The sequence below is a fragment of the Vitis riparia genome, chromosome 3, assembly GCF_004353265.1.
Source record: "Vitis riparia cultivar Riparia Gloire de Montpellier isolate 1030 chromosome 3, EGFV_Vit.rip_1.0, whole genome shotgun sequence".
NCBI lineage: Eukaryota > Viridiplantae > Streptophyta > Magnoliopsida > Vitales > Vitaceae > Vitis > Vitis riparia.
The window spans coordinates 8,606,258-8,617,016 of record NC_048433.1 but is presented as its reverse complement, the minus strand read 5'-3'; the positions used below and the strand labels follow the sequence as shown (position 1 = coordinate 8,617,016).

The following is a 10,759-nucleotide window of genomic DNA, read 5'->3' as shown; positions in this document are numbered from 1 at the left end:
ATTTTTTATGTGATATTATATACCACTGGCGAGGGGCGCATGATATGGGTTTTAAAAATATTTCTCAAACTCAATTCAAACTCATTTATCTGTACTCTAAACTAACAAGCAAGGTGTGCTAAATATAAAAAAATATCTATTCGGGATAAAGAATAAGAGGATTTGGATTCAACTTTATGATTGATAAATTATGTTTTTATTGGATAATACAAGTTTAATGGTGGAATCTGTGGCATGTGTTGTATAAAAGTTTTGAATATCAAATATTTATCACGGGACAACGACTAAAAGAAAAAGGAAACTGCATATGTAGATAGTACAAGAAAATTGTGTTCCCAAAAAAAAAGCTATATGAATGTGGCTACTTTAATTAGTTCAGTTAGGATATTGAGCATATTCTCTCTTTTGACCATCCTTCTTTTGTGGATAATAACCTTTTGACTTTGTGAAATTTATTGTACTTTGAGAAAGAAATTAAAGACCCACAAGAGGCATAAAGGATATATTAATATATCTCATCACTTCAAGAGAAATAATTATCATTGAGTCCAAAATTTTCCCCAAGACAATTGCAAACACCAAGATATATAGAGATATGGCCCAATCAAAGCATGGGTGCACCAAGACTTGTTGTATAAATGCATGGTCACAAATTCAGCTAGCTAGCTAGTTAGGTAGCCTAGTTTGACTAAGGTGGCATGGCCAAATTATACATGAGAACAAATGAGGCATAAAATGCGCGCCAACCATAAGAAAGTTCTAAGGTTAATTTCCTAGTCAAGAGGTAGTGGGCATATGGGACAACCATATGGAGACAAGAACAAATAGGCATGTGTTGGTTGTAGAAAAGAGTCACTAAAAATTAATACTCCTAAATTATATGAATTAAGGATTTGAAAAATGTTTTTAAAAATTATTGTATAATATTAAATTAAGTGATCGAATTTTAAAAATCTAATGAAATGCTATATCCTTAACAATTGTTTCTTAAATGGTTTTCTATTCTGTGAAATAAAAAATAGTGAAACACATTTGATATAAAAAATTATAAAAAAAAAAAATCATAAAACAATTTTTTTCTTAAAATAAAAAATAAAATGTTTTTAAGAAATATTTTTAATTAATTGTTTCTACTTATTTTCTAAAAATTATTTTTAAAAATAATTATATAGATATAGAAAATGATTAAAAAATAAAACATCATGTATGAAGTTATTTTAAAACATATTTAAAAATATAAAAAATGGGTTAATAACATTTTAAATTTTCAAACAAACTTTTGTTTTACAAAATACCGAAAATTGTTTTTTAAAAATATTTTTCAAAATTGTTTGGAAATACTCTAAAAATAGAGTTTTATTTTATTTGATTTTCAATTTTTTTTAATTTTATTTGATTTTATTTTATATTAGAGGTATAAAATAGTTGAGAATTCGAAAGAAAACACTAACCCTTGATCAAGTTGAACAATAATGAAGGGCATTATATGAAGAAACCAAAACTCTAGGTAGTCCTAATCTTTGACTGCCATAGTCTTTGTTTGAAGCTCTCAACTCCCATCCAAAGTAAAATGTTCGTTCTAGACAAAATTAGGTGACAACAAAAACCCATTAAGAAAAAAAAAAGTGGGAAAAAGAAAAAAATTATTATATCTACACCATTATTTCTATTTTGCACCAAAACTTAAATCAAAAGCTACTTCTATTAAAGTTAAATGTGAATGGCTTTTGTAGAAAGAATCTTTAAAAAGAGATTTTAGAAATGAAAATTACTTTACATAGAATTTTCAATCATTTTATAAAAAGTTATAGGTTATGTTTCGCCCCTAAAAGTAACAAGGAAGAAAAAAAATTGTTAAAAAAAATAATTTTTTATATTTGATTGTACTATTAAAAATGAAAAAGAAAATTAAATATAATTAAAATTGATTAGAAATTTATATATTTAAAATTATTTAATCTTTATATCAATGATTTTAAGATAAATGAAATGAGTTAGAAATAATAAATAAAAATAATTTGTTGACTTTAAATTTATTTTTTATTTTCTTCTATTTTTCTTTTTTTATTATTTATTTATATTTTCTCTTAAATTTTTTGATAACCAAACATAATCATAATGTCCAATTTTAATTACCAAATAGTTTTAAGGTTTTAGTGTTAATAAAACATCACTATAATTAATTATAGGCCAGTGATAATCACATGAGCATGTTTTTTTATTAAAAAAATGTATAAATGTTAAATTTATAATATATTAACCTCTAATCCATTACATAATTATTTTATTAAAAATTATAATTAATACAGCAAAAAGACATTGCATGCCTATATTTTAACAAATATTTTCTAAGTTTTAGTATTAGTAAAATATCATCATAATTAATTATAGGTAAGTGATAATCACATCACTTGGTTACATCATCCATCTTCCAATATTCATAGTTAGGTTAATCTAACTCAATTAATTATTGTGATAAGAAAATTAATCCACCTTTAATTTTATTCAGTCACATGATAAATCACCTGGTTCTTTTCAAAGTCAAAGTTTCTTACACGGTATTAATCTTCAATTGGTTAATCCTAGTATTTTATTTTATTTTTTTCATTTTATGATCTCATCAATGTACAAATTAAATTGAGATTACTTTAATTGGGAAAGCAAAGATTAATTTATTTGGAATATGATCAAGCTCTTGTAATTATGAGATTATAATTGGAATAATATATATATATATATTATTTCTTTTTTTTTTAATAATTTTCAAATGACAAAAATCTAATGTCTTTGTTGATAATTATTTTAAATTTTTTAAAATAAAAATAAAAAATATATAGTATTTTCAGATAATATCTTTTAATTGTTTTTATTTATTTTTTGAAAATTATTTTAAAAAATAATTATATAAAAATAAAGTACTAAAAAGAAGGGTTAACAACATTTTAGGTTCAAATAGATTTTTCTATCATTTTCAAAAGCAGTTAGGAAGTAGATTCCAACTCCAGTACCTCATTCATGTCATCATTTTGGAAGAAAAGTTTTAAAAAATTAAATAAAAAAATTAAAACAATAAAAGAAGTAGCTTAAAAGAATGGGTTAAAAAAAGAAATTAAAAGATAGACAATAAAGTTGACCCATTCACATGAAATTAAAGTATGAACTAGAATACAATTACAAGCTAAAAAGTATGAAAAAAGCAGCTTCTCTTCTAGGTTGACACGCAAGGAAGCCAGCCAAATAAACATTAAACTGCATTATAATGATAGTAAGTGTCAATATCTCCTCCCTTATTTTCACGTCTCAACCCCATCTACTTCCTTCACAACTTCTTTACCAAGAGATTGACTCCATTCTCAGGCTCTATCAACAGCCTGAGTGCAGCTGAGTGTTTATAATTAGGAGAAAGGGAGAGTGAAAAATTGGACAGTATCAGACTTATCAGTATCTTGAGCTCAACCATGGCCAAATTCTGGCCAAGGCACACCCTTGGACCGACCCCGAACGGCATGTACAAGTGTGGGAGCTTGCAGGCACCTGTGATCCCATTTTTGAACCTCTCAGGGTTGAATTTAAGCGCGTCAGGTCCCCAATTTTCCGGGTCTGTGTGCAGTGTCACCACCAGGTTCCATACATTCACCCCCTTTGGCACATGGATGCCTCCGAATTTCATGTCCGCTAAGGCCTCCCTCGACATCACCGGTACTGGCGGGTAGAGTCGCAGTGATTCGTAGATCACCATCGTCATCTGCCAATCCAAATTAAAATATATTGTTGACTCATCAACCTAACACTTCAACATATAAACTAATGAGTTTAGGTTGGTGACCTAACGGTGTATACTTAATTACAGTACCTGTTTCATTTTGAGGATCATATCCGCATCTGGTGTTCTGCCCTTACAGATTTCGACTACTTCTTCCCGAACCCGAGCCTGCCAATCAGGATTTGCAGCCAGGAGCATGAGGCACCATACAGCGGACACCGCAGTGGTCTCATAGCCAGCCAAGTAGATGTTCTTGCAGTTATCGACAATGAAGTTGTCTGTTGCTTCTTGGCTTAGGTCGCTTTTCTTAGCTCCCTCAAGGACCATCTGCAGCAGGTCTTTTTCATGGGCAGCTAACTCCTTTCTCTCACTCACTACCTTTAGAATCAAATTCCGGATATCCTTTTGTAGTGCCCAAGCATCTCTGTTGCGCTTGATAGGAATATATCTGTTATCATATAGTAAAATCGATCATTTTATATATATATATATATTTTTTTTTAAATTTTGGTATGATTTTAGCCATGAAGTTATATAGGAGAAAGCTTGGTACCTCATTCCGGGAATAAACGAAAAAACATTCTTGGACATGGCCTCTTGGAGAGCTTTAAGCTTCAAGAAAATCTCTTCCCCTTTTGTGTAACTGCCACCAAAACAAGCCCTTGAGATCACATCTCCTGAGAAGCTTCTCATGTGCTCGTCGATTCTTATGTCTGCAATTCCACCCTCTGCCTCGATCTTACTCCTCCATGAGTTCAACAGTGTGTCTACGGACTCAGTAATTAGGCCTATCATTCCCTGCAAGTGATCCGCATATTAGGCTTCCAACAAGCAACAACACAATTATAGAATCAAAGTAGAAGTTATCACATGGTAAATCATACCTTGACCTTCTCCATGTACAATTCAGGAGCAAGGATTTTTCTATTATGAGCCCAGACAGCTCCATTCGAGGTTAGAATGCCCTGGCCGAGCAAAGGACCGAACTCTCTCTGTAGGTATGAGGGCTTCCCAAAGTCCAAGGATGAGCATGTAGTAATTTCTCTAACAATATCAGGTTGATTCGCATGTAATATTTGTGTGTTACCAAGTGAAAACATGAACACTTGACCTGTAAAAAACCACATTCGGTAAACTTTTAGCTGTTGGCCAATTAAATTCCATGGAGAATGACTTCATATAATTATTTGACCAACAAAGTTCAAAGTTGGCGATCATAGTTATCAATTTGCTATCGATAATTAACTCTCTGCGACAATGGAGATGATGGATGGATGATGAAGAAAGATGAAATTTGAATCCTACCATATTTGTTTCGCCACTGCTCGAAAAAGGGGAATAGAGCAGCAGCACAGTTGTGGGTGCCGGTGGAGGAGTCCTTCACTGCCGTGGACCGTGACTTCTTGATCTCCCTTATGTTGCCGAGCAGAAAAGACGGTGGCGGGCCACTGATCCCTTGGCTCCTCAGAATAGATCTCAGCTTCTCCGGCTTAACCACCAGGGCATTATACAGGCGAAAGAACAGTCCAAGAACAACCGCCAAAGCTAGAGATATGAACACCTTAACTGTAAAAGCCTCCATTTCCGAAACCCTAACTCTCCTTCTCTCTACTGCTTCGTTGGGGTCTTGGGTTGTCTTCTTCGTTCAGTATGAGGCCATTTATATAGGGATACTGTGAGACTTTTTGTGTCACGCCCCAAACCGAATTTAGGGGCTAAAATTGTAATTTTAAAAAATAATTAATTTAATTTAATAAGGATAAGAAGATTTTTTTCGTGTTTAAAATCCTTAGTTATAAAACTATAAATTAGATATTTCTTGTCTAGAAAGGAAGATTTGGAAGTTTGGGTTGAAGATCGATTTTCTAATTAAGATTCTAACTCCTAGATTAATATTTTAGATTCATTAATTAGTTTTGAACATATTAAATATTCTTTAAAAAATCCCAATTTAAATTAAGGTTTGTTTATTTAACTTTTAGATAAAAAAGTTTGAAAATTTGTGAATATAGATTGATTCATTACCCAAGATAGGAAATTTTCAAAGAAAATTTTGAGATTGTTGATTGAATTGATTGAAAAAAAAAGGAAATCAATTGGAGGGAAAAAAAAAAAGAAAAAGAAAAAGAAAAACGAAGATATTGTGAGATTGTTGACTTAAAAAAAAGGGGGATATCAATTGTGTGGCTGTGAGAGGGAGGAGGAGATAGTTTGTATAAGGTAGAGAGTGGAATAAATTAAATAATGATAATGAATTTAGTTGGTGGAATTGGTGGAGTTATATTAAAAGTAGTAAGTATTTTGTTATGTAAGGGGATATTGGGTAATAATAATAATAATAATAATAATAATAATAATAATTTCAAAGAAAATTTTGAGATTGTTGATTGAATTGATTGAAAAAGAAAAAAAAAAGAAATCAATTGGAGGGAAAAAAAAAAAAGAAAAAGAAAAACGAAGACATTGTGAGATTGTTGACTTAAAAAAAAAGGGGGATATCAATTGTGTGGCTGTGAGAGGGAGGGAGATAGTTTGTATAAGGTAGAGAGTGGAATAAATTAAATAATGATAATGAATTTAGTTGGTGGAATTGGTGGAGTTATATTAAAAGTAGTGAGTATTTTGTTATGTAAGGGGATATTGGGTAATAATAATAATAATAATAATAATAATAATAATAATAATAATAATAATATAATTTAAGTATATAAAACAAATAGATTATTATAATAAGATTTGGAACGGATATGAGTTTATGAAAATTTGGATATTGTTTAGGAAGTTGAAAATAATATTATGTGGTAATAATATTAATATAAGAAATTAATTAGGATCCCTAATACTAAATAAAATATTTTTAGGATTGTCAAATTTATACATTTAGATAAATAATCAATAATAATAATTGTATATGATATTATGTTAGGTGAGAAGCAAAATTTTCAAGTAAAATTCTTCAAGAGTGTTTTTTTCAAGGTAAGAGAAATTAATATAGATTTTGTAAAAGGAAATAATTTTCCTTTTATATTGTATTTTGAAACGTGTGAAAATATTATTTTATTTCTATGCATGGATTAAGATATGTTTTATATGAAAAATATGTTAAGCAATTTCTTTGATTTTGAAAAAAAAAAATGAAAATTTGTGGAGATATGATGTTTTGTTTTGTAAGTTCGAATTAATGAAATAAAGTATTTGACTTTGGTTTATATAACCTTAATTAACATATTATAATTGTTGACATGTTTTGTCATAGTCAATGGGTTATAATTGTTGACATTTTCGGCCCTAGCCAATGGGTTATAATAGTTGATGTTATATGACTCAAGTCAACGCATTCTAATAATTAATTTTACGACTCTAGTCAATTGATTATAATTATTGACCTTTTATTTGTCCATCTTAAAAGGAACAAATTTAAGGTTAGTCAATTATTTGTGAAGTCCTACCTAATTGGGCACCATTTGCTATTCGACAACTAGAGTAAAGATATTTTGAATGTATTTGATTTGGTTTTAATATGAAATTGTTTTGACATAAATATGAAAATGTTTTGGTTGAACAGTTTTGAATGCATTAGCATATTGAATTCAAAAGTTTTTATGAAAATGCTAATATGTTATATCTCTTGTTTTGCAATCATAATTGAAAATGTTTGATCCATGAAACTGTATTGATATTCCTTGTTGGGCTTTAAGTTCATTCTCCTTCGTTGATAATTTTTTAGGCACTCTCAGATCGGGTGAAGAGTGATAGCTAGGCTAGAGAATTTTTCTTTGTTAGAATTTTGATTCAAACTTTATTTTGGACATTATTTAGATATTAAAATTTAATTCTTGTTTGAATTATTTAAGTTTGAAGTTATTTGAACAATAACACTTTAATTGATGTGTTAGTTTTAAAGTTGAGAATTGAGCATTATAAAATTTATTTATCTCACTACTTTGATTGAAAATCATCTAACTGTAAGATTAATGTTTGTGTTGTTTCCACTTTGAGTTTTAGGACTTTAGGTGGCCCTTGGAGTGGGTTTTGGGTCGTGACATTTTGGGCATAAGAATAACAAGACTTGAAGATTAGAAGATTAGGGCAACTCCATGTGCAAGCCTACTAGCCCAGTCTAGATAGAGAAGTCGTCATTTGCTCGCCTTAACAAATTGTTTGAGATTGACCAGGTCGAATGGAATCATGGTGTGCTACTTATAGCAAAGAATATGTTGGGTCGTTCTTACTCAAGTTAAGTCATTTGTAATCCTTCTTATTCCATGGCTAGCACCACTGACTCTTATGTCGGGCAAGCACTTTGTGCTGAAGGACTTTCCTTTCTACGAGGCAGCTCATCTTGCTAATGCTGAGAGAAGATAGGCTCGTCTAGATGCTTGGGAGAAAAAGTGCCAAGAGGGGACTTTGCACCAAGCCCTTGGTTCAACTTCTTAGGTAACTTCAAGCCCTATCCCCCAACTAGCAAAAAAGAAGACTATTGTTTGGCCTCAGGCTTAGTGGACTATGACCAAGCCGGATGAGATGTTCGGAGCAGAGTGGATTGAGTGGTGTGACACCATTGAGCCAATCGTGCCATCTATAATCAAAGAATTGGAAGAAAAAAAAGAAAAAATGGTTTCCAATCCATGAGCCGACTTCTGCAAACGGCAATAGAAAAGGCTGAATGAGATCATTGAACTCGAGCCCTCATAAAAAAAATAAAAGATGGGCGGCAAAAAGGGCTCATCCATTAAGCTTGCTGTCACTCCTCCGTCGGTGCCAATTCCCTCATCTTCGTCCATTTCTAAGGCACAGGACATGGAAAACATTCCTTTTCATGGGCTAAGGGAGATGGTCACCTTATCAAGTGATGACTCCATGCCTAGTGCACAAACTTCGTCTACTGCTCCCATCGATGTGCCCAACCGAGAAGAGTCAAACGTTCTTTTGGAGTGCTTTCCCACATTCACCAATATGGAGCCTGCAACATTTCATATGAATAAGCTCTTCCCAATGTTGGAGAGGATTCCAATGGATGTGACTGCTGACCCCCAGTAAAACTTCATAGCTCATGTCCCACATGGGACCATAGATGACACCATTGAAGCGATCATGCACTTGAACGATTACACGTCCATGCAAAAAACGGAAGTGGTATGATTCCTTTTATACATAATGTATGTGCTTTACATATCATTTTCTTTTTTACTAATTCTCTTTAGCTCTTTGCGATAGATTGTAGTCGAGGTCTGAAATATGATGAGATAGCGTTCTCAACTAATTGAATGGTTGAAAGTAGCCAAAAAAATTAGGACGTACATGGCCTATGGAGCGGACTGCTAGAAAGAATTGTTGGCAAAATTGGAGACAACTAAGGCAACCAAAGTCGTGGCATGAAAGGTGTTAGTTGAAAGTGCAGGCCTACTGAGGAAGGTGGAATTGAAGAATGATATGTTTCAAGCCAAGATCCATCAGTTAAAATTGGATATGGTAGTCTTAGAATCATCCAAGGCCTGAACTAAAGAAGAAGTGCTCGGCTGAAATTAAAGCTCAAGCAAACCATGTCCAACTTTGCCAAGGAAAAGAAGGAGTTGGAGGTGGCCTATCAACAATAAGTAGATGACATATTCTTCCATGACAACTGTTGTTGTATGAAAAAGCATGTCATCACCGATGACATCCCTAGCATTCCATCGGATAAAGAAGATGAAGCCGACCTAGATGAGGGTGTTGGACAAGGGGACAACTCGGGAGTGGAAAACAGATCTACAACAACCGGTCATGAAGATCGGGACACATACCTGAGGTTGCTGCTTTCGTTGTTTTTTCTTTTGGTTGTTTAGGCCTTTTTATTGTATAGACATTGGCCTTTTGACCCTTTTTGGATGTTAGAAATGAACACAACTTTTTGTTTATGGAATTTGCCTATGTATTTGGTTTGCACCATCATATTCACTACTTGGCATAAGTTATTCTCTTGGCCTTGAGTGGCATTAACTATTTCAGGCTTTTTGGTCTTTCTTCCATAGGAGCTTATTACTTGTTTTAAGGCTTATGCCGCTTAGAATATGCCTTTAACTTATGGCTTGTGCCATATTGGCCATGCCGTTTATAATCTGACTTATTATCCACTCAAAAATGAAATGCAATACGATTTATGCACAACTTGTTTATTGATAATATTTCTTCAAGTTTGCTGCATTCCAAGGATGGAGCAGTAACGTTTCGTCTAATGTCTGTAGGTGGAATGCCCTTACTCCTCCTATCTTGAGTACAAAATAAGGGCTTTCCTAATTGGGTTGGAGCTTGCTAGCTCCTATTTCTGCTATGTTCTCAAAGACTCATCTCAGGACCAAGTTGTTTGGATGGAACAGTCACGAGGGAGCTCTCTTGTTGTACTAAGCCATTGCTCTTTCCTGGTAAGAGGCCAATCGAATAGCTACGGCCTCACATTCTTCCTCTACCCAGTCTAGATGTATTTCAAGATTTATTTCATTTATTTCCAATTCTTGCACTATTATTCTAACCGTGGGTAGTCCTATCTCAGTTGGAATTATAACTTCCATGCTATATGCTAAGGCAAACGGGGTGACCCTAGTAGGACATCTGTTGGTGGTTCTGTAAGCCTATAATACTCCAGGCAATTTATTTACCCATTTGTCTTTCACCCTTTCCAACCATTTCTTTAAATAATTTAACAATGTTTTATTCGTCACATCTATCTACCCATTACTTTGTGGATATCGAGGCATAGAATAAATGTTTTTAATCTTCTGTTCAAAACAAAACTCTCAAAAGGTACTACTATCAAACTACAGCCCGTTGTCTGCGACAATGGCACGAGGAATCCCAAATCGACAAATAATGTTTTTCTAAATGAACTTTGTTATACCTTTGTCTTTGATGTTAACATAGGCCTCAATTTCTACCCACTTATCGAAATAGTCAATGGTTACGAGCAGGAGTTTTTTTGAGTTGTGTTGGTTGATAATGGGCCGAATATGTCTATTTCCC

At 32.6% G+C, this 10,759-nt stretch overlaps 1 protein-coding gene across 1 annotated transcript; it reads right to left on the bottom strand.

Moving 5' to 3' along the window:
* Positions 1 to 3,204: 3,204 nt before the first annotated feature.
* LOC117910856 (cytochrome P450 714C2-like) lies at positions 3,205 to 5,379 on the bottom strand. The gene is made up of 5 exons (XM_034825033.1): positions 5,069 to 5,379; positions 4,648 to 4,874; positions 4,317 to 4,561; positions 3,854 to 4,211; positions 3,205 to 3,745 (listed from the first exon to the last, which is right to left on the bottom strand). Exons 1-5 carry the CDS (start codon positions 5,343 to 5,345, stop codon positions 3,320 to 3,322), a joined length of 1,533 nt encoding a protein of 510 aa, XP_034680924.1. The 5' UTR covers positions 5,346 to 5,379; the 3' UTR covers positions 3,205 to 3,319.
* Between the last annotated feature and the right edge of the window lie 5,380 nt (positions 5,380 to 10,759).